This window comes from Callospermophilus lateralis, chromosome 11 (genome assembly GCF_048772815.1).
Source record: "Callospermophilus lateralis isolate mCalLat2 chromosome 11, mCalLat2.hap1, whole genome shotgun sequence".
NCBI classification, from domain to species: domain Eukaryota; kingdom Metazoa; phylum Chordata; class Mammalia; order Rodentia; family Sciuridae; genus Callospermophilus; species Callospermophilus lateralis.
The window spans coordinates 98,532,030-98,559,941 of NC_135315.1; the positions used below are offsets into that span (position 1 = coordinate 98,532,030).

The following is a 27,912-nucleotide window of genomic DNA, read 5'->3' on the forward strand; positions in this document are numbered from 1 at the left end:
AGATGAAAAATATATTGTAAGCAGTAATCATTTTAACAAGGGGAAGTTTAAAAGACAGTATTCTTTCTTATTTCACTTAAAACCCTATTATTAATCATTTTTTCCCTCAACTTCTTCACCAAGTTTACATGAAGCAGATAGTTTCATCCTGAAGAAGAGTGATATAAAAAAGGACTTAGCTCACAGTTATTGTTTTAATTGTTTGTATTTGGATGGACTCTACCACTGTTTCTTGTTCTTAAGAAATATGAACTAGAAATAGGCTGGGTGTGTAATAAGAGATACTCTAGAAACTGAGGCCGGAGGAAGCACAACCTTGAGGCCAGCTTCGGCAACTTAGTGAGGTCCTGCCTCAAAATAGAAATCAAAAAGATCTGGGGATGTAGTTCAGTGGTAAAGCAAACCTCAATTCAATCCTCAGTACAAAAAAAAAGTTATTGACTATTATAAGCAAATCTCTATAACTCAGGAACTAATAATTAATAATTTTGTCCAGATTTTTCCATAAAAGCTATGTATGTAGCCCTTTTTAAATTTTTTATTTTGATACATGCTATCGCTAAATTACTAAGGATGGCCTTAAATTTGAAATGCTCCTGCTTTAGCCCCCCAAATTGCTAGAATTATGTGTACACTACCAAACCTGGTATCTCTTGGAGCTGAGTTTTAACTCTTCATGCTTGGGATCTCAAAATGTAGGATTTAATTTTTTTTACAATTTAAAATTAAATATGATTTTAAAATGTTTAAAAGTAACTACTTCGTAGCCAAAAAAATTAAAAACCTTACAGTTCAGCCATTCAGTATCACTAGAGCACTGTGTGTATTAACACCACCTACAGTAGTTTCTAGGATGTGGAAAAATTACATATCTGAAAACTGATGCAAAAGACATAAATTTAAATATAGCTCTTCAATTCTTCTTTAGGAATATTTTGTAGCAACAACTTTATGATGCTCATGCCGATAATTAAGAATTTATATTAAGAATATTTTTGAAAATATTTGGTGTCAAATATAAAGTACTATATTTGACTAATTGCATGTTTGTGTGCTGTTCCTCAGAATATTCTCTATTTTCCACACGAAAATCTAATCATATTCTCAGCTTTCAGCCCTGAGTTTGCAATTTTAAAGGGCCTTCAAAATGTGGATATTTTTTCTCAGAAAACCACTTCCTAAATAGAGTCATTTCAGCTGCAAATTACCTATTATGAACAAATGAATACACCCTTTTGAGCAAATGATGAGCTCCATAGAAATAGATATTTCTAAGTAAGAATATTTGCTTTATACAACATGTAAGCACCACCATCAAATTACATGTGTATATATAATACTTTTTCATATCTAATTTCTTTTTCTATACTTAAAATTTACTTTCATTGGAGGTCAATGCCCAAATTTGCTTTGTATGTGGGTTCCAAAAAGAGATGTGTGTCTAATTCATTATTCTAGAATATTGTATCATTTCATAGTTCACAGAGTAACGAATTTGATATTATAGCTCAAGAAACCATAATTCCTTTCAGGTTGTAGCTTTGACTTCTTTGTGACTTGTCTGTTGAGATATTTCAAACTCTTTCAGTCTTTTGCTATGATTTATGAAGTGTATAGAGCATTGACATATCATGTGCAATATTAATTATATTTTGATACAGACTAAAATACTATTGAGATAATAATGCCTGTTTTAAGTTTGAAACAAATGAAATAATAAAATACATAATGTATTAGGAAAAATGTTACATAAGTGTTACATTTTTTAACTTGTAAAAAATTAGTAAAGCTGTATGTATAGAAACTGAGCTGTAGAGGCCATTTGAGAGTGTGTGTGTGTGTGTGTGTGTGTGTGTGTGCGTGAGTGCATGCAAGTGTGCAAGAATGTGTGCACATGTGTTTCTAGACAAAGGAAGTGTTTTATAAAATCAAATCATTTGCGGTGACAAAGTAGCCCCTTCAAATACTGCCTGACTTTGGCCAATTTATTTGATGATTCTCTTCTTCAGACTGTTAATTCTTAAAACATTAAGAATAGTACCTGTTTTTTACAGTTGTATTAAGACTTAAGCAGTATAAATATTTCCAAACGCATGTTTTTATGGAAACCTACATTTTAATACAGAAATACAACATCTGTGCATCTCCATACTTTTCTCAAGTAAAGGATCTCAAAAGTGGTGAATATTCCATTTCATGGAAATTAGTGATGAAAGGAAATAAGCTACCAAGCCATGGAGAGACAGGGAGGAACCTCAATCCTTCCAAAGAAGATTCCCCTTCCTTTTATCTCAATTGTCACTGCCTAAGTTGGACTTTCCTTGGACTATAGGAATATCCTTCTAATAAGCTGTTAACTGGTCTGTCTTCAAAGAATCTTTCACCAAATAGGTAGAAATCAGATTACTTATTTAAAAATACTGTAATGATTTTCCCTTAATATTGAGCACAATAGCTACAATTATTAACAATGTATTATTTTCTCAATGATCTGGCTCAAACCCATGTGTTCAACTTTTTTTTCCCTTTCTTCCCTGATTCTTAAATCCCATATGTCAGCCAAAGCTCAAAAGTTTCATTCTTTTCTTAATATTTATTCTGTACTTTCAAATGTCTATTTCACAACAACAGATTGACATTCATTTGGAATGATTTTCTCCAACACTCGATCTGATCTGTTGAATCCAACCATTCCTAAAAAACTTATTGAAATTCTCCTAGCAATATCTGGTTCCAGTCCATGTCCTCCCAGCTCAGTCCTTAGTGCCCACACCATCTTCCCTTACAGCGCCGCTGTCTCTGGAGGCTAACGTCATATATTGGTGAAGTATCATGTTCCTCCTGATACCTTCTCTGAACCTCCTCCTAAACATCCTGTGTGTACCACTATCTTGTTATCCTCTATTTTGGTGCCCTCCCTTAGAAGACTGAACTCTTTGAAAAGAAGAAATTACTATTTATCTCCTTGTTGAGGGGAGGAGATGTACCTTTTGGCCCACTTTTTGGTCACTAGTCTCATGGGCAGGATTGGGGGGAGGAGAGAACATGATAACAAAGGGAATCTAAAATCTATAAAAGGGGAAGGACATCTCTGCTTCCTCTGGCACCAACTTCCAACTTGGACCCTCTCCTCTGCCTCTGTGGAGGAGGAGGAATCTCTCTCTGTTTTATCCTTAAAATAAAATTTTTTCTCCTTCTCTTCTCCGGTGCTCAATCTTTACACTGGGACTTGGCCCTGATTCTCATCACTAGTATCATCTCCCTAGTGCTTGAATCTCAGTGCTTGTGCCTGGCACACAGTAATAACTCAGTAAGTTTTACTGGATGTGTTATTTTAGCTGTATTTTTAAAATTTGTTAATTTCTAAATTTTAATTTTATTAAACCTTTATTTAAAAGCAGGTGAATATTTGCCTATCGTTCTTTGGATAAACTAACAATAATGCGACATTTGACCTGAATTTGTCCCTGATTACCACTCCAGTTAAAATTCTTACCACTTTCAGTTTCTCTTATTGAGTCATATCATACTGTTCATGTCTTTATTTGATCCAGAAATTACTATTTGAAGTTACTATTACATTTGTTAAGGACAATGTTCCTGTTTATATTTCTGAATGTAGGCTGGGAATTGTTTCCTAACCCCCTGTCCATCTCCATCTAAGTTATTATTTTACCTCCACATGCACCAAAAGTACCTTAGGTTATCTTACCCTAAGATAGCATTTACCTTTATTCTGTAAATGTTAATTTACTTCTCTTTAACTTGATACCTTCTTGAAGCTTGGTCCTCAATGAAGTTGCATACATCTCAAGCAATTTCATGTAAATTAGCTTATTATTGTATTATTACTAGACTCTATCATAGTGCCTGATAAACACAGGGTGTTGAATAATAATTAAATGAATGGCAGCAATTCAAAGATTTCATATATTGTAGATAAAAAAGAAATCCAAAGAGAGAACACAAATGAAAAATAATAAGCTCCCTGAGTATGAAATCCACTGGGCACATGTCTTTTTTATCTTTGTATTTACCTCAAAGAACCCAGTACACAGAAGATGCTAAATAATTATTTTTAGACTTGAATCAGAATGACTATTCCATCAATAGAGAAAACTCAAGTACACCTTGGAAATAAAAGAGGATTCTAGCTGCTGTTTCCCTTGCAGGTTTGACTGGAGCTTTGATCAACTATCTAAGGGGAGGTGCAGTCACAGGAGTAGTGCAATTAAAGGCCCCAGGCAAGAATTCAAGGCTTCCAGTTCCTGGCCCTGCAATGATACTAGGTTATGTTTCATGGTTTCAAGTTCTATGAACAATAGAGCCATAAACAGGGTCAGCATAAGACCTCACAAGGCTTGAACAGATTGTGTCCCCAGAAAACTTGAGCCTGGAAAATACAGCTAGAGGATCCATTAGATGACTATATGATCTAAAATCAGCTTTCAACTTCTTTTAATTTTCTCCTTGCTATTTCTGAACATCAAACATGCAGGAGTCCTGCCATCCTGTTTTCTGATCTACACATTTACATGCATGATACATTTTATTTCTAATCTTAAACTTGCTGTTCCTTCTTTCTACTTGTCTCTCCTTGAATTACTCTGCCTCCCCCACCCACCCCAGAAAGATATAGTTATTTTGTCTTAACTTCTATGCTTTCTGGCTTTCATGTTTCCTATCCTCACTTTCTTTAGTACATTCTTTTTTTAAACTCTATTGGTGCTTAAAGCACCCTCTTTCCTCAAAGGCTGGGGAATAGCTGGAGGCCCTGAACAAGAGAGATATCATAGAATGATACCTTTAGAGACTGCATCACAAGGTAAAATGTGTGTGTGTGTGTGTGTGTAATGAGCTAGAGAACATATGTCTATCTTTTCTATAATTGCTATTTTCAAGACATTTATGGTTTGAATTGCAATTTGTATGGTTTTTCCAACCACAGGAATGACTGGTGCAGACCTCTGATACACAGAAGCTTGAGGTGAGTGCAGATGATATACAGCATGCACCACTGTAAGGGTGGTCCTATCTTCAGTGAAATTTAATTGGAATATGGGTCTTCTTGTGTTCATGTTGTTAGGTATCATTAAATTAGAGCTACTAGAGTCCAGCAATATAGAACTTACTGATATACACATAGAGACCATGCAGAACAATCTGTCAGATTAAACCATCAATGTCCTCCTTACTTTTTGACTAACAGAAACCTCTGTGGAAATGACACTTCATTTTCTCTAAAATGGTTGCTTTGAAAATGATCTCAACAGTGAATTTTGTGTGATGAAATGATGGCTTTAATGCTCATATGTATGTTTCACAAGGGACCACGTTGTTCACAAGAATCTTCTCTCTTTAAAGAAGAGGGTTTTCTCAGGTTCACACTGAATTTATCAAGAAGTCAAAGTAAGCAGCACCAGCATATGAATCTTTATCTTCTTGGGAGAAAATCTGAACTCGTTCATAGTGTTCTCTAAAACAAAGAGTCAAACAAATATATATTTTCCACGTGCTATTTTTGCTCATTTGTTTGAAGAGCTTGCCCAATAGAGTGCAAATTAATTGAGGGTAAGTATTTTCTCTGCATATTAATATAACTAATTCCCAATAATAGCTGAATAAAAACAAAATCATATGTATATATGTAAAGAGCCATTATAAAAAACTATCATGAAAAATTAATAATCTGTATACCTTACTTTTTAGGGAGCTGCTGAAAATACTTCTGTACCTATAGTAGAAAATGTTCAAAGGCAAGGAGTGGTGTATAGATCTGAGCTCTATTTATATCTATAGGAATTATATAATACTGCATATGTAAATCTTTAATTTTGGTTATCAGTTGAAGCGTATCTTTATGCATGTAATAATTTCTCAAAAACTAAAAGTCAAGAATTGACTTTAAAGATGCATTTACTTTGCATTCTTCCTTAGTATCTACACGAATTTTAATATATTACTCATTGCCCACTATTGCAATACAAATTTTGGAAAGTTACTTAGAGAAATGTACAAAAATATTCTGATTTCCCCTGATCTTACATTTACAATATTCATCAACTAGATTATTAAAGGGTTCTGCTGTTTTTTCTATTTACTTATAATAGCTAATCATAAATATCATAGGCTGTCATTACTGGACACTGGACACCTGCATTACCTTTCACACCCACACATTAATCCCACCCAGTAGATAACTGTTATTGCCACTGTATAACCCAGTCTCAACTGCCTGAATATCTCTTCTATATTACTTTTCAGGTAATATTCAGTTTTACTGTCTTGACTTTCCATTTTATAATTCTCTTCCTCCAGTGATTCTGAAGCAGGTGGGAGTGAGTGCCTATGTAAGAGGCCACTTGTGCTGCTAACTACTGTCTTCTCTGGAATTCTTTCCCTTTTCTATCACAGATTATGGCTGTTCTTATACTTCTGCCTCACTGATTCTTTCTGAGATCACTCACAGGTGATTGTATGCAGCCTGTTTTTACTAACAGAGACAGGGAGAAGCTTCTTCTAGAATTGCAAACCATTTACACTTTACCTGCCTATCAAAGTCCTCTGTCCTTCCTGCTGCCAGCAATTTCTCACTGACCACTGATTTCTTTAGGCTCCCTACTCCTTTCAAAGAACTGCTCTGTTTTCCTATGATTTTCTTTCTTTTTCAAAATTATCTTTCTCTCTTCCAGCCTGTGAAGTATCAATTGAATACTTATTTAATGACACAAACGTTTTTTTGTTCTTATTTGAATCTTTGCAAAGTTTGTTCATTCATACTAGTGTCTTCAGTTTATTGATAAGCTTATCAAGATTTTTTGTTTTGTAAAATAAAATAAAATAATTCAGAAAAACTTATCAAGACATTTTATTTTGTAAAAAAAAATTGTTACTTGGAGAGAAATGCTGCCTCTGCCTTTAACTTTTTTCTTCCATTTTTGTGATGATGAAACTGCTGTAGATGCAAGTGGCAGAGCCTGGTTGATAACAAGCAATTCCCCACACTTTGTGTACCCTATGGAAATAGTCATCCTTGCTATTAGTGACAGGGTCCTTAGTAATCTGGGAGCTAATCATTTTGCTTTATATAGGACAAAGACTGGCTAAACATTTCCCTCAGCTTTACCGAAATTAAAGCAGGTTTCTTCCTGATACTAGGTGATTGGACTCCCTTTTATTACCACATTTATAGTAGAAATCATTTTGTTGTATATTCTTTCTCCTCTTTTCTAAGATATAAATCTTATACCATTCTCTTGGGAGTTTCACAAACAAGGAATGTCTTTCTTAAGGACCTGGGAACTGCTACTTTAAAATGTAATCCTTAAAAATGATGGAGCCTCATTCTCCCAGTCTCTGGAGGAACATAGGGACCTAAGTGTGAATCTCAGAGACATAGAAACACAGATTGTTAAATCACATTGACCAACTTCTTCCTTAATGTTCTCCAGCAAGTTTCCACTGGATGATCTCAGTGCTTACAAATGCTCAAACTTTTTTAATTTTTATTTTTTTCAGCAGAGTTGAGGTCAACCTCTCTCCCCCTATTGCAACAGTCTTGAATGTTATCTTCCTTACCTCTTTAATCTCTCTCCAGTGTGATGTATCTTTGATGTATCTCAAGCTCAAGTATCATTGCATTGCTGAAAATGAAAAAGTGCATGTTTGATATCATAAACACTTTCAAAAGCTTTGTTCCTAGAGAATTGTACTGGAGAGGTAAAACACTTCTAGTGATTAACCAGTCAGTGCTGCTTTTCCATTCTAATGAAGAAAACATACCTTGTGAAGATTGGGTTTTAATGGCATAATGTGTCCTTTAGTAAGACATGGTTAAGGGTAAACATCATTGTCTTTTGAAAGAAGGAGTCATTTATATGGTGCTTGGATTATTTTGCAAACTGCTAATAGTTTTCAAGTTATTTGTACTGAGTTCTCAAGTATTTTGATTTGATTTTATTTTTTGTGTAAAATAGAATCTGCTTCTTAATATTTGAAAAATGAACTTTTATCAGATATTCTATACTTTGGATTCTCTCTGGAAATGGTATCCAAATGCTTTCTGTACTATCTAAAATGTTTTGGAACAATCTCTATTATCCAGTCAGTTTTGAGATAGCTGCTGACAGCAACAACGAAAACAAAACAAAATACTTTCCTATTCTATTGAATTAGAATCTATTTCTGGAGACCTGTTTCTGTGCGAAATAAAGCTATCAATCCATCAGTTTATCCATATGTATTTTCCTTTCAGCTAGTGTCAGGCAATAGAAATCCAAAGCTTTCTGCTAATGGGTTCTTTAGTAAAAGTTTGTCTACCTGCAGTGCTAATCTCTAGCTTTAAATTCAGGATGAGATCTACTTTATTTGGAATTTGTTTCCTTCTGTGTCTTTTCTATTTTTATTTTAACAATGTGATGGAAAAATATAAATAATCCTGTTATGACAGCATGCTCTCATATCTACTTTGTGTCTACAGGGCCTCTTTTAAATCACACTTCACAGCAGTCTTATTCTGAAACTATTTTAGCTCTATGATTAGTGAGAATCAAAAATACCAGAATGAATTATACAATCAGGTTCTTCCAGTATGTGTGTGTATGTATACACATGTCTTGTGTATAACTACTTATCTATAGAGCAATATACCCCTCTAAAGATAGACATTCTTATTTTCATGTTTTCTCCCTTGATTGATTTGTGTGGGTTATTAATTAATAATCTTTAATTGCATCTTCCAGATATAAACCTGAATTGTTTAATAAATTATGGCTGATTAAATTTTACCATTTTGAAATATTAGAAATTTGAAGTCATTTAACTTGGATTCATGAAATGAGATAGACTGGTATTGTATTCTTTTACTATTTTAATTCTTCTGGATTAGGCACTCTATCAGGGACTAAAGTTTCAAAGACTGAAGAAACATACTCTTCTCCTTGACTTCTAACAGCAGAGGTTCTCTACCCTCTCTGAAGATTAGTGTCACCCGAAGAGCTTTGAAACCACACTGTATCCCATCCCAGTATGGTATCCAGTGTAGTTATTGAAGATATTGATTGGCTCAAATCTATAAGCTCTCCAAATGATTTTTTTGGTTGCATATACTTTATTTTTTTATTTGTACTTTTTAGAAATACATGACAGTAGAGTATATTTTGACATATTATATATACATGGAGTATAACTTGTTCTAATTGGGATCCCATTTTTGTGGTTGTACATGATGTGGAGTTACAAAGGAGAATGAAGGGAAGGGAAAGGAATATGGGAAGAGAGTAGAATGAATGAGACAAAACTCTTCAAATGATTTCAATGTGCATCCATTATTAGACCCACCATCCTACACTCTAAAAGAGATAACCAGTCATCGTATGTGGTTGGAACCTTGAACAAAGTTACATAGGCAATGTGGGGGATAGAAGATACACATTAAGGTTAATTCAATCCTCATTATTATTTTTTTGTTGCTGTTGTTTGGTTAATTTTTCAAAATTTGTTTTTATCAAAATGTACACTTCTGGATCAGAGTGGCAACTTGGAATACACATTTTACACCTTTTTTCCTTCCAAAGATGGCACTGAGATGACATTAATGGAATTAAAAAATCACCTACAAAGAAAAAAACTTAAACTGGCTTCAAATATTTAGGAACAACAGTGGACTTCAGAGGAGGGCAATGGAATATCACTTCCACATTTTTTATGTATTGACTGATGAGTTTATGCCCAGCAGAATTCTTAATCATATGTGGAGAAACAATTATGAACTTTTTGGACATTTACACATTCATAATGGTTACTTACCATGCATCCTATCTGATCATGTAACTAGAAAATAAGGGTATGTGTTTTTTGTCTAAATATTTTTATTAGTTATGGATAGACCTTTTTATTTATTTGTTTATATGTGGTGCTGAGAATCAAACCCAGTTTCACACATGCTAGGCAAGCACTCTACAACTGAGCCATGACCCTACCCCCTAAGGGCATGTGATTTAAAAGTGAATTTAAACTAGTAAACCAATGAAGGAAAATACAGAATGAAATTGGAGCACATGTTAAAGCATAAAGGACGGGTCAAAAGAATTGCACTAGAAAGATGATCTTCATGAATTTGAATAGTATGATAATGCAGTCTGAAACTATAGAGTCTATGAATAAATAAAAGAGATCAAGTTTTTACTAGAAGCACTTCAAGAAAAGCAAAACTTTCTAAGAAGTGAATTAAACTAGCACAACTTTTGAGATTACAATAACATATATTTTAATACTAATATGTATTTTGATACTCCCAAAGCATGACCAATATCTCAAATTTTAAAATCTATAAAGAGGATAGGATCTCACATTTACAATTGAATGAAATTAACCTTGACAATATAAAAATAAAAACACACATGATAGAATGGAATAGAAAAACAAGAGCAAAAATTAGGAGGTAAGTAACACTCATATATAGATATCATAATGCTTAGAGTTACAAATATTGCATTCATAAGGAAACAATAAATAAATGGGCTAAGGAACTTCACAGAAGAAGAAATACAATCAATCAACAAACATGAAAAAAATTCAATCATCTCTAGCAATTAGAGAATTGAAAACCAAAACTACTCTAAGATTTCATCTCACTCCAGTCAGAATGGGAGCTATCAAGAATCCAAGCAACAAAGGGGTTGGTGAGGATGTGGGGGGGAAAAGGCACACTCATGCGTTCATGATGGGACTGCAAATTGGTGCAATCACTCTGGAAAGCAGTATGGAAATCCCTGACAAAAACTTGGAGTGGGACCACCATTTGACCTGGCTATCCCACTCCTTGGTTTATACCCAAAGGAAAACAGCATACTATAGTGACACAGCCACATAATGTTTATAGCAGCTCAATTCAAACTAAGGAACCAATCTTCCCTGAAGAATGGATGAAAAAATGTGTAACATATACACAATGGAATATTACTCATCCTTAAAGCAGTGCCACCCACATCCCGCATGGGCAAGGGAGTAGGTAACCTTGGGAGGTATGGGCAGACTGTGAAATAAAGTTATGAAAGTAGTATTCCAAATTAAACACAGAAAACCAGACTTATTTTAGAAGCAAGGGTGTGATGGATTGAGCTGAACAGAGGATTCTGACTTCTAACAAACAAAAGCCTGCACTTGCTTTATTTACAGAGGTACAGATCAAAGGGGATTGGTAGGTATAAGGTTTCGGTGTAGCAGGAGATCTTGGGTAAACAGGTTGTTTGTGCTTGGCAGGTTACTGACCATCTCCAGCTGCTGTGTTTAAACTTGGAGCTGTGAGCTATGTCAGGGTACCAGCATAATCTGGTGGTTCTTGAGTCGGGGAATTTCACCCAGGAGTTCCTGGAAGAGTGGCTCCCTGCCTTAATGGTTCCAACATTGCCCATAGTTCACATATGGCCCCTAACAAAGAAATGAAATTATGGCATTTGCAGGTCAATGGATGGAACTAGAGATTATCATGATAAGTGAAATAAGCCAATCCCCAAAGCCAAATATTTTATCTGATAAGTGGATGCTGATTCATAGTTGGGGGGAGGTAGGGAAGAATGAAGGAACTTTGGATTGTGCAGAGTGGAGTGGGGAGGGGTATGGCTGTGGAAATGGGAAGGATGGTAGAATGCGCCAGACATTATTACCCTATATACATGTATGATTACATTACTGTTGTGACTCAGCACCATGAACAGCCAGAGAAATAAGAAGCTATGCTCCATTTGTGTACAATGTGTCAAAATGAATTCTATTGCCATATATAACTAATTAGATCAAATAAAAAATATTGCATTTATACTACAGAATAAGAAATGAAAATACAAGCAATATTTTTTAAATTTAACAAAACTAAGCAATGAAACATTCTATTTTGTAGGATACAAAAGATGGACTGAGTTTGGTTGGCCACACCATAACAAAAAATTTAACTTTGCTCAAGAAGAGAATAAAGGCAAAAATAGCAGTATAAACATTGTACTTAAAAATATCCAGTAAACACCCAGGGCAGTGGTTCCTTTGCCCATTTCTGCAGCAACTCCTATTCCTAATAGGATGGCTAAAGTGAGAAATACAGGTTCCCAGCAGAACTGGGTTGTATGCCCTCCTATTTGATCTTTAAATGGACCTGCGTCAAGATAGAGCACTCTGGGAAACATCTGCAACATTACATAATTAATCACATCTGTTGACCATTTCATGAAAACATAAACAATGTTTAACAAGGTTCCTAAATGAGAAGGAAGTTCCTGGATGTGTGCTCAAAATTTTTTTGGACAACAGATGCTATAGGAGTGGAAGTTATTATATAAATGTTATTATTATTATTTGAGACTTGACTCCTGTCGTGATACAAATCACAGCCCTAGACAAAGGCAACCACAAACCCTAGGTTTCCCAGTAGCAACTCTGGCCAATCCATTTCCCACAGAGCCCAGTAAGCAGCAGCATGTAGGGGCACCAGTTTCGGGAGAAACACCCCTTTATTATCAGGAGTCTGTTTTCACCAGCCAGTTAAATAGAGGTGATCACAGTCTGAGAGCTGAACCCCACACTTATCACTTCTCAATTACTGAGAACAGAGATTGACTGACTTTTGTTGTTGCTGCTGCTGCTATTTACAGAATTATGCAAAACTTATTCCTGGAGCCACAGTGGGACTGCTTCAGAAGGACTCTGGAAACATTCTCCAGCTCATTATCTCAGCTTATGAAGTATGTATGATACTTTGTAAGAAGTTGGCTTCTTGTTTTGTATTTCTTTAGTATTCACAAACTCAGATGTGTTTTAGGCAATGAACTGCATTCTCATTTGTTGGTAAGAGTCTTGATCCAAAGAAAATCTCTTTGTATGAATGTAGCCAAAATATTAAAATTGGTTTACTTCATTTGAAAAGTGGAGCATTAGGTAGAAAATCACAAACCTGGACAGAAAGTTGAGATAGTTGAGGTTGTTTTCATAATAACCCACAGCAGCACTGTTCCCAGCAAAATTTTTAAGTTGACTAGAAAGACTCCATGAGTCATACAATCAAGCTCTCTTCGGTCTCCAAAAAGAAAAAAAAAATCTACTTGTAAATTGCCATTGATTGAAGAAGTTATGTAGGGAACCAACTCCAGGGTTTAATGAGACAAGATCATTTATTCAAGCAAGAATACAGACTCTTGGCTACACACCAAAATACCAAAAGCACACCTGCATGCCACATTCAAGGCTCTCAACTTTAGTGAACCAGGGAAATTTCTATTGGTTTAACAAGTATGTAGGTAATTTTTTTTTGTGTGTGTGTGTGTGTGCCTTGACGGTGAGTTAGTACTGAGGACAGAATTCCTCCCTTAAAATGGGATATATACCTACAGGGTTATTGTTTTCCTGTTTTGCCCCCATTTTCTAACTCAGTCAACCATGCCCAGTTGCCAAATCTTCTTTATTTTGGTTCCTAAATATCATTCCCCTTTATTTGCTTTTAATGTAAAAAAAAAAAAAAAAAGCAAAACTCCACAAAGAGGTAGATGAAGCTCTAAATTAGGACGGGCATAGAAAAAGTAAATTTTTAGGAAGCAGTAAAGCTCTAGCATTTGCTTTAAGCAGCGTTTCCATAATAATGAACGAATAAAATTATCCTATTTTTGGATGTTTTAAAATTGCAAATAAATGACCCTAGTGAGTATACAATACTCAGCATATACTGAACCAGTGTTCCCTAACTAATGACATATCAGAATCATCTGAGAAGATTTTTTAAAAAACAGGCATACTCAGATTCCTTTGTTTCTAACTTTGAAGAAGTTGAGGGGAAGGTGGAAGCTACACATTTTGGAAAAAAAAAACCTCCACAATGATTTTTCTGAAAAAAATAAAAAACACCTCCATTTCACCCCACCAATTTTGAAACTCACTTGAAGGGGAAGGAAGCAACAAATTCCTTTTCAAATATTTCATTTCCTCAGAGAATAAAATAAAGATGTGTCCATTTAAATTCTAACAGGATGGGTTTTTTCTCACTGATTATCCTCAGAAATTTCTGTTTTCTTAGCTCACATCAAAAATTAATCACCACATTAGCTCATGCTTGAAATTCTTTCAGACAGGAAAGCATATCAACAAAACACTATAAAAATCTTCCTCCCTCTCATGCAGTAATTAAAGTTTTAATGTGTAGAATCAAATAAAATTACAAAGCAATCCTTCACTGGATTATAGCATTCTCTGTTTTCTTTAACCCAATACTTTCCAAAGTGTTGGCCACTAACATCTCCAAAGAAATCAAGCAAATTAAAAAACAGTGAATAGTCAAAAATATTTCCCCCTCCCGCCTGACGAGTCTATCCATGTCCCTGCTTGCTCTGCCAGAGGTTACGTCCCACTTTATGGTCCCAAGTCACCACATAAGTTACAGTGCAGTTGAACTCAAAGCATTAAACATTTGAATTGAATCTGTGTCCTCATTTTACTCTCCCCAAAATACCAGTAAGTATCCATTATTCTTCTACTGAACAATCTTGGTCTAGAGTTATTGGAACTTTATGATTCAGGGTGAATGAAGTATGTGATCAATCATGACAAAAGCAGAAACTATTTTTCTACTATGTTATTTTTAAATGTATTCTAAAAAAGACTTTAAAATATAGAGACCTACAGACTGAATTTCTTTTTCAGTATATAAAAAAAGGAAAGACTATATTGAGAGAAAACATAAAATCCATCTGTTTGACTTCTTATAGGGCAGAGGCAGATGTGTTTATAGTTTGTGGCTATAAACATTAGCTGAGTATTTTATGGTGCCATATTGATATTTTTTAAAATTTTAAATACTGGGTGTATACTCATCTGCCTATCTCTTACTAATTTCCTCCCTTTCCAAACCACATAATAAAGGCTCCTGAAATACCAGTGATCCAAAGTACAAGCTCCTCTACTGGAATTTAAACCCTGGGAAGGAATCCACTGGTTTATTTTGGTTGTCCTGACTCCTAGGAGATGTTCAATCAGCAAATGAATGAAATAATAAAAGATACAAATTAACATGTATGCCCTTTCCTTGGGAAATTTACACTAAAATATTCCTGGTCAAATTTGCAATGATTCTCAATCATACCAATGCTGAGACTTCCTTCAGTTAGGTCAGATGATGTCACTTACTGATCCTCATTATGGATGTCACCTATAGACACATCCCTCATTTCTCATTTAGCTCCTGGAGATTCACTATGCATCTCCAATGCTACTTTTGTCTTGATGATTTCAAAATAAACAGAATTTGGAGAAGGTAGGGTCATCTGATTCTGAAGTTAGCAAAATTAAGTTTGAAGCTAAATATGCTTATAAAATGCTATCAATGAAATGAGTATATGAACTCAAAACCTTTTAGATGAATTGAAGTTTAAGTTACTTCATAATATTTTTAAATTCATTTTTATTCTGTTTTTTATCTTTAATAATTTGGTTTTATCCCCCAAAATATGTACATTGATGTTGTAAGTTTATAAGAAATAGGAAAAGTAAAAATGATAAGCTTCTGAGAACAGAAATCCAGTCTCATCCTAGACTTGACTCTACATTAAATGTACAATAGGCACTCAATGAATTCTAATAATGACTTTAAGGCAGTTTCCCCTACATTTTGCACCTCTAAATCTTGGATCAATTTGTTAATTCATGGTGCCTTACAACCACTGCATGCCAGGTGGAAGTCATGACATGGTTTTATTGACAGTTGTGATCACTGTCACTTCAACTCCTAGAATGCATTGTTGCTATGTAAGTGCTAAGTTTAATTGCCATTTTAAATATCTTTGAAAACTTTGTCCTATGAGTTGATATCAAGATGAAAGTTATTATGTATGCAGAAATGTACCAAAACAGAGCAGCAGGGTGTAAATCTGATATCAGTGAAGCAAATATTTCTCGTTGGAGGAATGGCTGTAATTCTGAATTTCTTACCAAATCGACAGTTACTGTATGGGACCTAAGAAATGAAGGCACTTACAAGTAAAGGAAACTGTTATAATATTTTATTATCAAGATACAAGCAAAAAAATTTGTCTTTTATATGCCAAACTATGCAATGCAGGAGAATTTGCTAAATGCTTCAGAATGGATGGAATTATTTTCAGAGCATTGATAGACTAATGACTATCATAGGTTGTGCAGAACCACATGAGTTATTTTTATCATAGTTTATCATGTGATAATAGCATATCTTATGATTAATGGTGTCTTAAATTCAATATTGATTGTCATTTCCTTGCTTGATTAATTATATGGTAAATTTCTTTTAGATCCAATTTAATTTTATTCATTTATAGTTTAATGACTCGGTTTCCTCTTCTGGTTGTACTTTCTGTTGTGACTTATTTAACCCTTTATGTCTTAATTCAAGGAACTGCGGTCTGAGGTGGAACTGGAGGTATTAGGAGACACCAAAGGACTCAACCTGTCCTTCACAACTGTCTGTAACAATGGCACCCTCTTCCCACACCAAAAGAAATGCTTGCACATGAAGGTGGGAGACATAGTAAGTAGATGGACAATGCAGCTGTATGAAAAAAATATTCAGATGGTCAGAGGTTAGCTTAGCATACTGGAGCTGGGCTCCTTTCAAGAATTTCAAAGATTTCCTAATAGACACTTTTGGCAAAGCTGATTTTCACACGACCTTGTTTCACCTCCTGCAGGTTGGTGGTCGGAGGAAGTAGATAATTGGTATTTTCTTTTCCAGGCTTCATTCAACGTGACTGTGAGTATACCCAACTGTGAGAGAAGCAGGCGCATTATCATAAAGGCTGTGGGGCTGGGGGACACCCTGGAAATACTCATCAGTCCGGAGTGCCACTGTGACTGTCAGAAAGAAGTGGAAGTTAACAGCTCCAAATGCCACAATGGAAATGGCTCCTTCCAGTGTGGGGTGTGTGCCTGCATCCCTGGCCACATGGGCCCTCACTGCGAGTGTGGCAAGGACATGCTGAGCACAGATTCCTGCAAGGAGGCCCCCAATCACCCCTCATGCAGTGGAAGGGGCAACTGCTACTGTGGGCAGTGCATCTGCCACCTGTCTCCCTATGGAAACATTTATGGGCCTTACTGCCAGTGTGACAATTTCTCCTGCGTGAGACACAAAGGGCTGCTCTGTGGAGGTAGGCCACATATAAAGGCATCTCACTGCTATTCAAATATCAGAAAGGGGCTTTGCATCTTTTCTACCTTCAAAGATTCCTGGTCATAGTGGGTGTTCTATAAATATTTAATGATCAATTTGGTGGGTTAATCTTTAGATTTAGGATTACTGAATCTTCTCTCGCATTTTTCTTCTGGCTTTTTCTAATCTGTAGTTATCACCCAGGGTCCTCAAAATTGCCTGTGATCTGAATTCCATTATCTTCCAGAATTTTCTGGACCAAGCTGATGGGTGTGACCCAACTCTTAAATGCCTATTGCCTTGCGAAAATAAAAATTAGACTGCTAAAGGGGCATGCTTCCAAGGACAAGGAGCACAAGGACACTAAATGGACTCTCATAGCCCCCACTCATTCCATAGATTTCTATTAAGTACCTACTATGTGATATGTATTAGGTTAGGCAATAGGTCTAACAACAATGAGTAAGAACATAAATGAGAAGCCTATGGAAAGGATGAAAATAGAAAATTTCTTAAGAAATGAAGAAAAGTTTAAAATAGAAATATTTACATTTTAATATTATGTATAGATGTAAAGTAACTAGAATTTAAGAATTCATTGCCTGACTATTATAAAATCATTCTGATATTTATACACATGTATTTAAGAATGGTTGATGCACACAAGATTACAAATATCTTAATATATTTTAAAATAATATAAATTTCTACTACAAATGGAATCTTAACTGATGGTTGAATGTAAGCTCTAATGTCTGAGTTTTTCACAGTATGCAGGCAAATGGCTCTTCAAAACAGACAGCCATTATCTCTACAGAAAACTAGGCAAGTTGGGTTTTCAAACCACAGCGTTAGGAACATATAAAAGAGACCAATTTTCAGGGAGGAAAAACACCTGAAAGAAAGGAAGCCACAGAGAATTCCAAGCTTTTTGAATATCATTTGATACCCCTAGGAATCCACTACCTTTCATTTCTCTGCTGCAGCTATGGCTACAAATGGGATCTTCTGAGAAAATCCACTTTCTCTCACCCCTGTCCACAATACAGAATGAAAAACTTAGAAACTTTGTTTCCTAAGCTTATTTTTGTCTTTCCTTTTTTGGCACAGGATAAAGGGGCAGGGGTACTGTCAAACCCAGGACTTTGAGCATTTGAGGCAAGCACTTCACCACTGAGCGACATCCCAGCCCCTTATTTCCAGATTTTATGGGTGTGCTTCCAAGTCCATAAACTGTCTTCACTTTATGCAGACAAGACACAACCTGGAAGCAAAAAGAAGCTACCCAAAGGCTGTCACCACATCCTAGAAAGAATATATCTGACAGAATTCCACACTGCATTTCTAATACAAGTCTTTAAAAATATATATAAACATTTAAAATAGTTACAATTACTTTCGAAAATATGCTAAACGTAATATAATCTAATAGCTATACTAACACCAGCTATACATCACCCTTAAAGTCCTGGATCTAAGGAATACAAAACAGCATAAATTGCTCATGTGCTCTGTAGCACTGTGCTCCCTGACTGCCTTTCATCTTATTTTATATACAGGGGAAAATGGAATAAATGCAAAAACAGTTGACCTGCTCTGTTCGTTGTAGTTACGAAGATCTGACAATAGCAACTTTTTTTTTAATCAAATACAGCAGTTGCTAAAGAAATTCTCTTTAAAGAAAAATACAATGATTTCTTCAGCTAAGCTCAAAAATTTCACCAATGTTCATTTCCTTCATCCTCTGGAGTACATTATGATCCTCAGCCACAACTGTTTCTATGAAGCTATTTTGTTGATTAGTAACATCACAAAAGATGAATAGTAATTTTATCTTTTAAATGTCTAATGAAAGTAAATACAGCCAAGTGCTCTGGTGCACACCTGTAATCCCAGTGGCTCAGGAAGCTGAGGCAGGAGGATAGCAAGCTCAAAGATAGCCTCAGCAAAAGCAAGGCAACTCAGCAAAAGCAACTCAGTGAGACCTTGTCTCTAAGTAAAATACAAAATAGGGCTGGGGATGTGACTCAGTGACTGAGTGCCCCTGAGTTCAATCCCTGGTACAATCCCCCCCTCAAAAAAAAGTAAGTACAATTCTTCAAGTTTGCCAAGTAGTTTTGGAGTATCTACTATGTGCCTGGCACTGTGCTTAGAGAAGGGATAAAAATCTCTGCTCTGAGGAGACACTGCTGCTGCTGTTGCTGCTGCTGATATTTTCAAAGCAGACCATATATGCCCCAGCCTCACAACTTGGGCTGATCTCACTTATTTTACCACTAATACACTTGGCAATGTGCTCCTTTTCTGAAGGGCTATTATCACAATGTTCCTTTTCATGCAACTTCTTTCGTCCATCTGCAAGCACTCAGGCATACAGGGCTCCATTGATTTTTTTTCTTGCCCAAATTCCATTAGTCTCTTATATTTTGATTTTTAAGAGACTGGAAGCAGTAACAGAAAAATGGGATTAGAGAAAATACTTCCTGCCATTATTCACTTATACTTGTTTGTCAATGACTTTCAGAAGAAACTAGCTCTCTAAAAAGATCTTGGTGATTTTTCTGAATCTTTAGTTACCATCTTGCCTCTAAATAAAACTTCTATAGGAAGGTGCTGCTACTGTTGTTGCTGCATGAACATGTGCATTAAATAATTGGTTGCTTGGATATCAATTAGCAACTTCAGTGACCAGGCTGACGGTTCTGGAAGGTCAGCAGAAAGGAAAGTTTCTAAATTTGAAAGGAGTGCTTTGTTTTTGCTGTGATGGTTCTTTTTTCCTTCTCCAGAATGGGTTTTCTAAATTTCTGCAAGTAATTCTTACATATATAATACTCTTGGGCATTCTTGAAACATTTGGAAATGCACATTTCATTTTGTAATATGTATAGATTATATTAATTATTCAGATTAAATTGTAATTTCAAAATTTCTCCCCATTGTGAATGTAAGTTTCCTCTTTTGCTAAGGAAGAAATCAAAAAGTATTATAATTCTGAAGATCACTTACATATGAAACTTAAATTGGCTCAAAATAATTAATTATTCTTAGCTTTGAGTTAATTGGCTCAATTATGAATTGCATAGGTTATGAGATACAGTTGGAATGTCTTAATGTCATAGATCCAGATAAATTTTAAATCATCTTTTGTTAGAGGAGTGTGCCCTCCTTAGTATATGTAGAGACAGAGAGAGAGAGCAAGAACAAGTTAACATACACACAGATACTATACACACACACACACACACACACACACACACACACACACATATACATATAGAATATGGATGTACCTGTTCCTACAGCAGCAATGGCAGGAAGTATTTTCTCTAATGCCATACATACATATAATATATATATATATATATATATATATATATATATATATATATATATATATATATATACATACATGTATAAACATATAACACACACACACACACACACCAGGAACCCAATTTCAAAACCTTTGTGGTTATCTTTGTTATTTTTGTGTGTATGATTTTGACTCGGCAGAGATTAAGCCGAGGACTCACCTACTCTCAATCCCTTAGGCTCAATCATGAGGAGAGAAAAGTAATCAGCTACAACAGCAAAGTTTGCAAGGATCCCTTACTCCAAGGTGAACTTGGCAGTGCCTCTTACAAGTAGAAGCATGTTTCACTTGTGATTTTTATTTTTTGTACAGTTTTCAGTAAAGGTATAAGAGTTTTAATACTGATGAATACTTTTGCTTACAGGTTCTTGCTACTGGATAGTTTTAAGGAATAACGCTGATAACTAGCACTTATGTAGTGCTTAGTGCTGGGCCAGGCACTGTTATAAACACTGTTAGACACCATCTTAGGTAATACTAAGTTTTGCTGGAAGATCAAAACTTGTGGGGCAAAATGCCTGAGTGCACAGTTTTTACTTCTTAAGAAAGTATCAGTTAGGAGACTTTGTAAATAAATGTTATTTGTTTGGAACATCAAATGCCTATTTTAGTATACTGGGCATGGCAGGCACCCCAAAATGTAAGGAGTGGACACACACCATTATCTTAAACACATTTATCATCTCAGAGTATTTCATATACTTTTACGTGGCCAGATCTATAAGGGACTTGCAAGATTAGATGAGACGTTTGTCCACAGCTGGTTTCCGCGTGCCTCCTCCTTGGAATTGTGTCTGCCCCAGGCTTCTGCAGCCACCTTGCTCCTGCTCCCTCAGTCTCTCCTCTGATGGCCTTTTAAATGCCAATGCTCTCCAGAGCTTTTCTCACTCTCCCTGCTCTCCCTAGATGACCTGGTTCACAGTGGCCTCTACCACTGCCTTTCCCTCATGGATGCCCAACCCCAAACTTCAGGCTCATATTCAGCCACCTTTAAGGATGTCCTACAGGCCCCTCAAACTCAACAGACCCAGAGCTCTTTCTCCTCTTCCGCTTTAGATCCAATTATTCATTCCATAATGAAGCACTACCATGTGCCAGGTGTTGGGACACAGCAGTGACCATGAGCTGGCTTCCCTTCCAGGTCAGTGGAGAGCCACATCACTCACTAGCTCCTAGCCTTATCACCTGGGGAGGGTGCCGTTCCTCTTTGGTTCTCCTTACATGGATCCTGGTAACTTCGCACCTTACCCTGAGCACAGCAGCCCTCACTCTTCCCACTGACACTATCATTGTTGTTCAGCCCACTGTTCATGGAAATCCTCTCAAATGGTTTTTCTGTCCTGGTTTGACTCTCTACTGATGACAGGACATATCTAGACACACGTGGATCTGTTCAGGGCTCTACCCTTCTTAAAATTTCATAACCTCCAGGATCAAAGCTCTTACTGTAGTGCTCAGCCATCTCACACTCTGACTTCTGGTATTTTGTTGACCTTTCCATCCTTCCCTCTATCACATCCTACAAGCAGCGTTGGCTCCTGCCATATGAGACTGCTACAGTTGTTAAGCAAGCCACATGATTCTACACTTTCAGCATTTGTCTTTTTCTTTGCCTGAAATGTAGGTAAAACTCTTCTTTCATCTTCTACCTTCCTTCAGTCCAGGTATCACTTCCTTTGGAAACTTTCCTAAATTTCCAGTTTAATTGGGAAATTTTTGCCCTGTATCCAATACACTGTTTTGTATTTAGTAATAGTAGTATCTATTTGCCTGCCTCCTGTACTAAATTATAAATTCAATGACTTTGTCTTATTTGATTCTCTATCCTCAGGCGTAATATAACCTTTGGCACACAGTATATGCTCAAAGTTTGTTATAAAACATTGAACTTGTCCAACTCTCATTCTATGCCCATGGGACAGCTAACTGGTGAATGCAGAAGTAGGAGATTCACACTGTATCTCATCCTACCAAAATCATTGGAAGTAGATTTGTTCCCTCTGTTTTTTTAGATGAGGCTTTCATGATCAATCAGCTTGATGATGTAGAAGGGTGGGCATTCATTCAAACCTGTCTTGCATCTCCATCTTATGTCATATTAATTAGAGGCAAAAAATCAAAATAACAATTAAGTATATATACATATGTACATATGTGCACCAAGTAGCTGCTATAGGTTTGCCTGGATTCTCTCATTTCATCTGGTTATTAATTCTCTCTTCTATAACATCAGGTAATCAAGTGGATCTTCAGTTAGGAGACCAGATCAATAAGCATATGCAGTTAGCAAAACATATTAATAAAATGTCTACACTTACACACACACACACACACACACACACACACACACACACTTTTTTCTCATTTTGTTCTTCAGTCTTTTTGCTAGTATTTAAAGGCAAAGAGAAAAGATGCCCTTCCCCGCAAGCCTACAGATGGCTTTGACCATGGGTAGCAGAGAACCGAATGCGTGTTTTACAGATAACGGAGACTGTGACTGTGGCGAGTGCGTGTGCAGGACCGGCTGGACTGGTGAATACTATAACTTCACAACCAGCACGGACTCGTGTGTCTCTGAAGACGGAGTGCTGTGCAGCGGGCGTGGGGACTGCATTTGCGGCAAGTGTGTTTGCACAAACCCCGGAGCCTCGGGTCCCACCTGTGAACGATGTCCTACCTGCGGTGACCCCTGTAACTCAAAGCGGTAATGTCTCTATCGCTTTAGTCCCCTTTGTGGAAAACGTTCCTCACAATCAAAGTTCTAAAGACATTTTATCAACTCAGACCTCAGAATGTCTTTGCCGGGTTTGGTCTCCAGGCATCCATCGAAACAAAAACCCACAGGGCCCCTGTGATCCTCAGCCTGGAACAACAGTCAGTCTCTGCCTGGAGGCTTTCTCAGCCCTGATTATTCAGAATCACAAAGTTAACATTTCTGCCTGAGACAACAGGGGGAAGTGGAGCTGATGTCCCACACTGATAACATCTGATGGCCTGTCAGTTACAATACCAGCCACACAGAAGGAAAGCCCTGGAGGCATCCTGCTGACACCCACAGGCAGTCAGTACCTTTTCAGGGGAAACAGACAAGCTTCTTTCTTATCTAGAAGTTCATAGCCTGACCTTGTGGGATTCTTCATATCAGCAGAATCAGGGAGGCAAAGAGGCCCAGAAAGATCTTAGCTTTCCATTCTGCCTCCATGCTCTTTGGCACCTTTTTGTCCTTGTCATTGTAGGTAGCTATTGTGTATTGTATTTTTTAAGACTATAAGAACATTTTCTTATTTTCCAGTAAGAAAACTGTTTCTTTGGTTAGCAACTACCTTCTTCATGGAATTGGGGCAAAATTTGTCAGTCAATTGAAGCAAGTTTCCCAGAAGGCTGTTAGGGTATTTCTTAAGAGGTTGGTTGTCACTACTTCTGATACCCCAAAATGGTGACATTTGCATATCCAATGAAAATGGAGTGAGAAAATCAATTTTTTACTCATTGATAACTCACCGTTTAGGTGTCAAAACTTCTCTGTCAGTATCCCTGGAAATCTAAGACAAGTGCCAAAGCATGGGCGCATGAGCAGAATTATTTGAATAGGATCCAATGTAAAGTGTCCCTTCGTGGTGTTCCTTTCATTATTTTTCTATTTCATCTCCTCTGTTAACATGGTTCAATCCTAAATCTGACTTGGAAGATATGAAATTCATACTCAAGTAGTTCCAATTTGGGAATCAGAGTGATCTTGATGTTTACATTAGATGAGTCTATTCTTCCATTTATCCGTGTGTGTTTGCTTGTCTAGTAGATATTAAGTGCCTACTGTATGCCAAGAATGGTGTTAAGCCAGGGACATGCAGGAAAGACTGAAATAGTTATAGTTTCTACCTTTACAGGTGCTGATAGACCAGTGGGCAAGATAGAGGTTTATAAAGTAATGACGGTGATGTCTGGATTGCCAGTTTCAGGAGGGGATACAAAAGGTGCTGGCAGTGGGGAGGGGCATTGGTCCAGCTGGTGCAGTCATCAGTGAGATGCACAAAGGAGACTTTAAGGGCTTCCACCATCTCCCCCAGACCCCCACCAAGCCACTCCAAATAAATACGTAATCTAGGAAAATGCAATACACTTGCAGAGCAAAAGCGACTTCACAACAAGATTTACAGCCCCACTCCAAATACGTTACCACTCCTAAGTTTTTCTGTAGAGGAATTCTAGTCCCCCCACTACAAGGGAACTCTCTAGACTAATGTTAGGAAGGTTTGGTTTTAGGAGATGCAGCTTCAGCTGAGCTTACCAAGCACTTATAAGAGTGCACATTTCCATGTCTGGGGGGAAGGATGCAGCGCCATGTATCCCCACGGTGAGAAGGCTTTTGTTGTTTTGGATTACTCCAAGCACCATCTATTTGCAAAATGATTTGCAGCACAAGATTAATTCAGGGTCTAATTTTACTTTGTTCCCTAGACATCTTTAAGGTAGCTTAATTTCCTTATGTCCTTGCAAATACACTTTTCTGTAAATTAATGCAATCTTTTATTAAAAAGCTTGAATTAATGAGGATCCAGACTTAATCCTAAGCTTTTAAAAATGCTCCTATCGACGCTTGAATTTATTTAAAAGCATAACAGAAGAGAGAATTATTAAAATAATCATATGTGGCATATATGAAGACTACGAATCATTCTTGGGATTCTGGTTAAGATATAGATTAAATTCAGAACTTTGCCTAGTCTCTAATCATATTTATAAATGTAAGCTTTCCCTGGAAAAAGTAAAATGAAAATATAGCTAAATCAAATATCAATAAGAAGCAATCGCTACAGAAAATTGAGTATAGCAGCAATTATCAGGGATGGCTCAGGGAACATTGATTACTGGGTGGAATTCAGAATAATTCAGCATCCTCTTGGATATTGCCTAACTATCTTTCCAAAAGTGACAAAAGGCCAGTGTCATTAGAAAGATACTCTTGTAGCATAATCTACAACCAGAGCATAAAGCAATATTCTAGCTACACATCTATTTCCACCAACATGAACTGATAAACTCCGTTAATTCTTTCTGTCTGCAGGAGCTACATCGAGTGCCACCTGTCTGCAGATCCCAAGGCCCAAGAAGATTGTGTGGACAAATGCAAACTAGCGGGCACAACTATCAGTGAGGAGGAAGGTGCTGCTTGTCTTAAATGGCTTTCATTTCCTTTGCGTGGTTCTCCAGAGACAGAAATGCTATAAATCAAGAGACTTTCTGGCCTGACCCCATTTGTACCAGGGCATTAGATCACTTCAATTCTTTGTTTAAAAGTGAGTGCATTCTATAAGGCTGAAAACTCCGTGGCTTGGGATTTAAAATCTCAATTTAAAGTCATGGCTGTTTTATTGGACTTCAGCTCTATCGGCAAGAGTGTCAGCATTTCACCTCTGCTTAACAAATGCCATTGTGGAGAATTTCCAGAAAGAATTTTCCAAACTAGAAAGAAAGAAAGTTGAAGAAATGACCAAATGTTAAGCCCCCAAACTGTAAATTGCCCTCAATCATCTGATTGCCTTATTTCAAGATAAGATAAAGGCAGCAGTAAAATGGTTTTCCTGATTGTAGCTCCCAAATGCTGGGCAGGTTCTGGTCAATGGCCATTTTTCCTCCTCCTCTCAAAAGCATTCACTTCCCCTCCCCCACATATGGTACACCCTTAATTTCCTTTTCCCCACCCCCAAAATTCAGAAGTTCCTGTCATCTGTAACTGCTAAGCAAATTGTACTCTTGCTTTCATCTGTTATTTTAAATACAGTTACAATAAGATTCTTCATAATGGCAAATATTTCAATCAGTTGCATTTTAGCTAGGAAGGCCATTTTAAAAAATAATTTGTGGACTTTAAAACAAAGAAGATGACTGATTCTGCATAAAGGGACAATCTAGGAGAATTTGGTTTTGTATCATCACAACCCTGCATTTTCATGCTGCTCAGGTAGAATTGCTACTCTGCATGCAATAGCAATGTGACCAAGATCTATCTCAGGTGAAGGGAAATAATCAAGACAATAATTTATGACACTGTAGGATATGTATTTTGAATAGATGGAATTAGAATACGGAAATTAGTTCATTTTCAAAATGGAATAATATAATGACATTTATATTCTTTTGAAAATTACTTGCCTTGTCTCAAAATTGAGAGTTCTGACTGCACAGTTGAATTACCCTATGTGCAGGGATGTGATTAGTGCTCATAAGACCCCTCATCAGTGCTTTTCTGGTGACCAAAGATAAACATGCCAAATAGCAGTAAATGGGACACAATGGTGTGTAACTTAAACAAATACCAAAGTTAAGAACATTAAAGCACTGAGCGAAGCAGCATTTGTGGGCTGTCCACATTAGTAACTAGTACTGAGTCTCAGCATTTCCTTCTAGGTTCATTTCACAGCAAACAGTGGAAATATTTACCAGATGTCTCTTAGAAATGAGAAAAAATTGCAGAAAATGCCTACAAATGACAAGAACTGAATTCACTAGCAACATGGGAAATCAAATGTGCTGAAGGAAAAAGGGATAGAGCCTTAGAAACATGTAAATTGTGATGGCTTCCACAGGGTCGTTACAATGTTAAGTACACAGTTTTCTGAGTAGATTGTCAAATGCTTGGATTTCAGAGGAAGGCCAGTCTTGAGAGGCATTTAGAATATTTACATTATTCTTTTTGTGTATTTGGCCCAGTTATCTTCAAGAGAGGGGGATTCAGGTATTTCCAACTTGGGGGTTGAAAATAATAATTGGATTATTAATACTATTTAATCTGGATGGACTTGAGAGAAAAAAAAGGTATTTGTCAGACTGTAAATTTAAGAGCCACTTTGCCAATGAGCCTTTTTTATAAGCCATGTTTTGAATGAACCAGTTTTGTTATTGCTCACACCTCGTTGAACGGATCACATCATATTTGCTCTTTCACAGGGACTTTTAGCAACCCATCTTTCCCCCACTAGGACATGGAGAATAAAATAAAATAAGCATAACTTTACTAAGTGTGTGAATTGATCCTAAATTGTGCTGTCAGTGACTTGGGCAGGCACATCTAAGAACATGTGATTTAATCTCACTCTTCCTTTTACTGAGTCATGTTAATTTACCCCAATATCCATGTTTCTTGGAACACTAGCTCTGAAAACATTCAATGGAGAAAAGCACCCATGGTCATATAAATGTTAGAGATGGGAAATTATTTTTTCCCTTTTTTGCCAGACTTTTGAGAGTTGTTGTGCACATTAAATTAAATATGTGTGTGAATCACCAGGAGGGACAAAGGGAGGGATTCCTAAACATGTTTGACGACAGAATCACATTTTTTCCCTTGAGAAACTGTTTCCACTGAGAATTGCTAATTGAT

The 27,912-nt window shown here is 36.5% G+C and overlaps 1 protein-coding gene across 1 annotated transcript in view; it reads left to right on the forward strand.

Moving 5' to 3' along the window:
- Positions 1-27,912, forward strand: part of LOC143410717 (integrin beta-6-like) — a 49,679-nt gene that overhangs the window by 8,826 nt on the left and 12,941 nt on the right. Inside the window, exons 2-7 of the mRNA XM_076871486.1 lie at positions 12,645-12,734; positions 16,403-16,537; positions 16,742-17,156; positions 23,013-23,235; positions 25,597-25,752; positions 26,772-26,799. Coding sequence (XP_076727601.1) covers positions 12,645-12,734; positions 16,403-16,537; positions 16,742-17,156; positions 23,013-23,235; positions 25,597-25,752; positions 26,772-26,799 — 1,047 coding nt within the window. The remainder of the gene's footprint in view (positions 1-12,644; positions 12,735-16,402; positions 16,538-16,741; positions 17,157-23,012; positions 23,236-25,596; positions 25,753-26,771; positions 26,800-27,912) is intronic.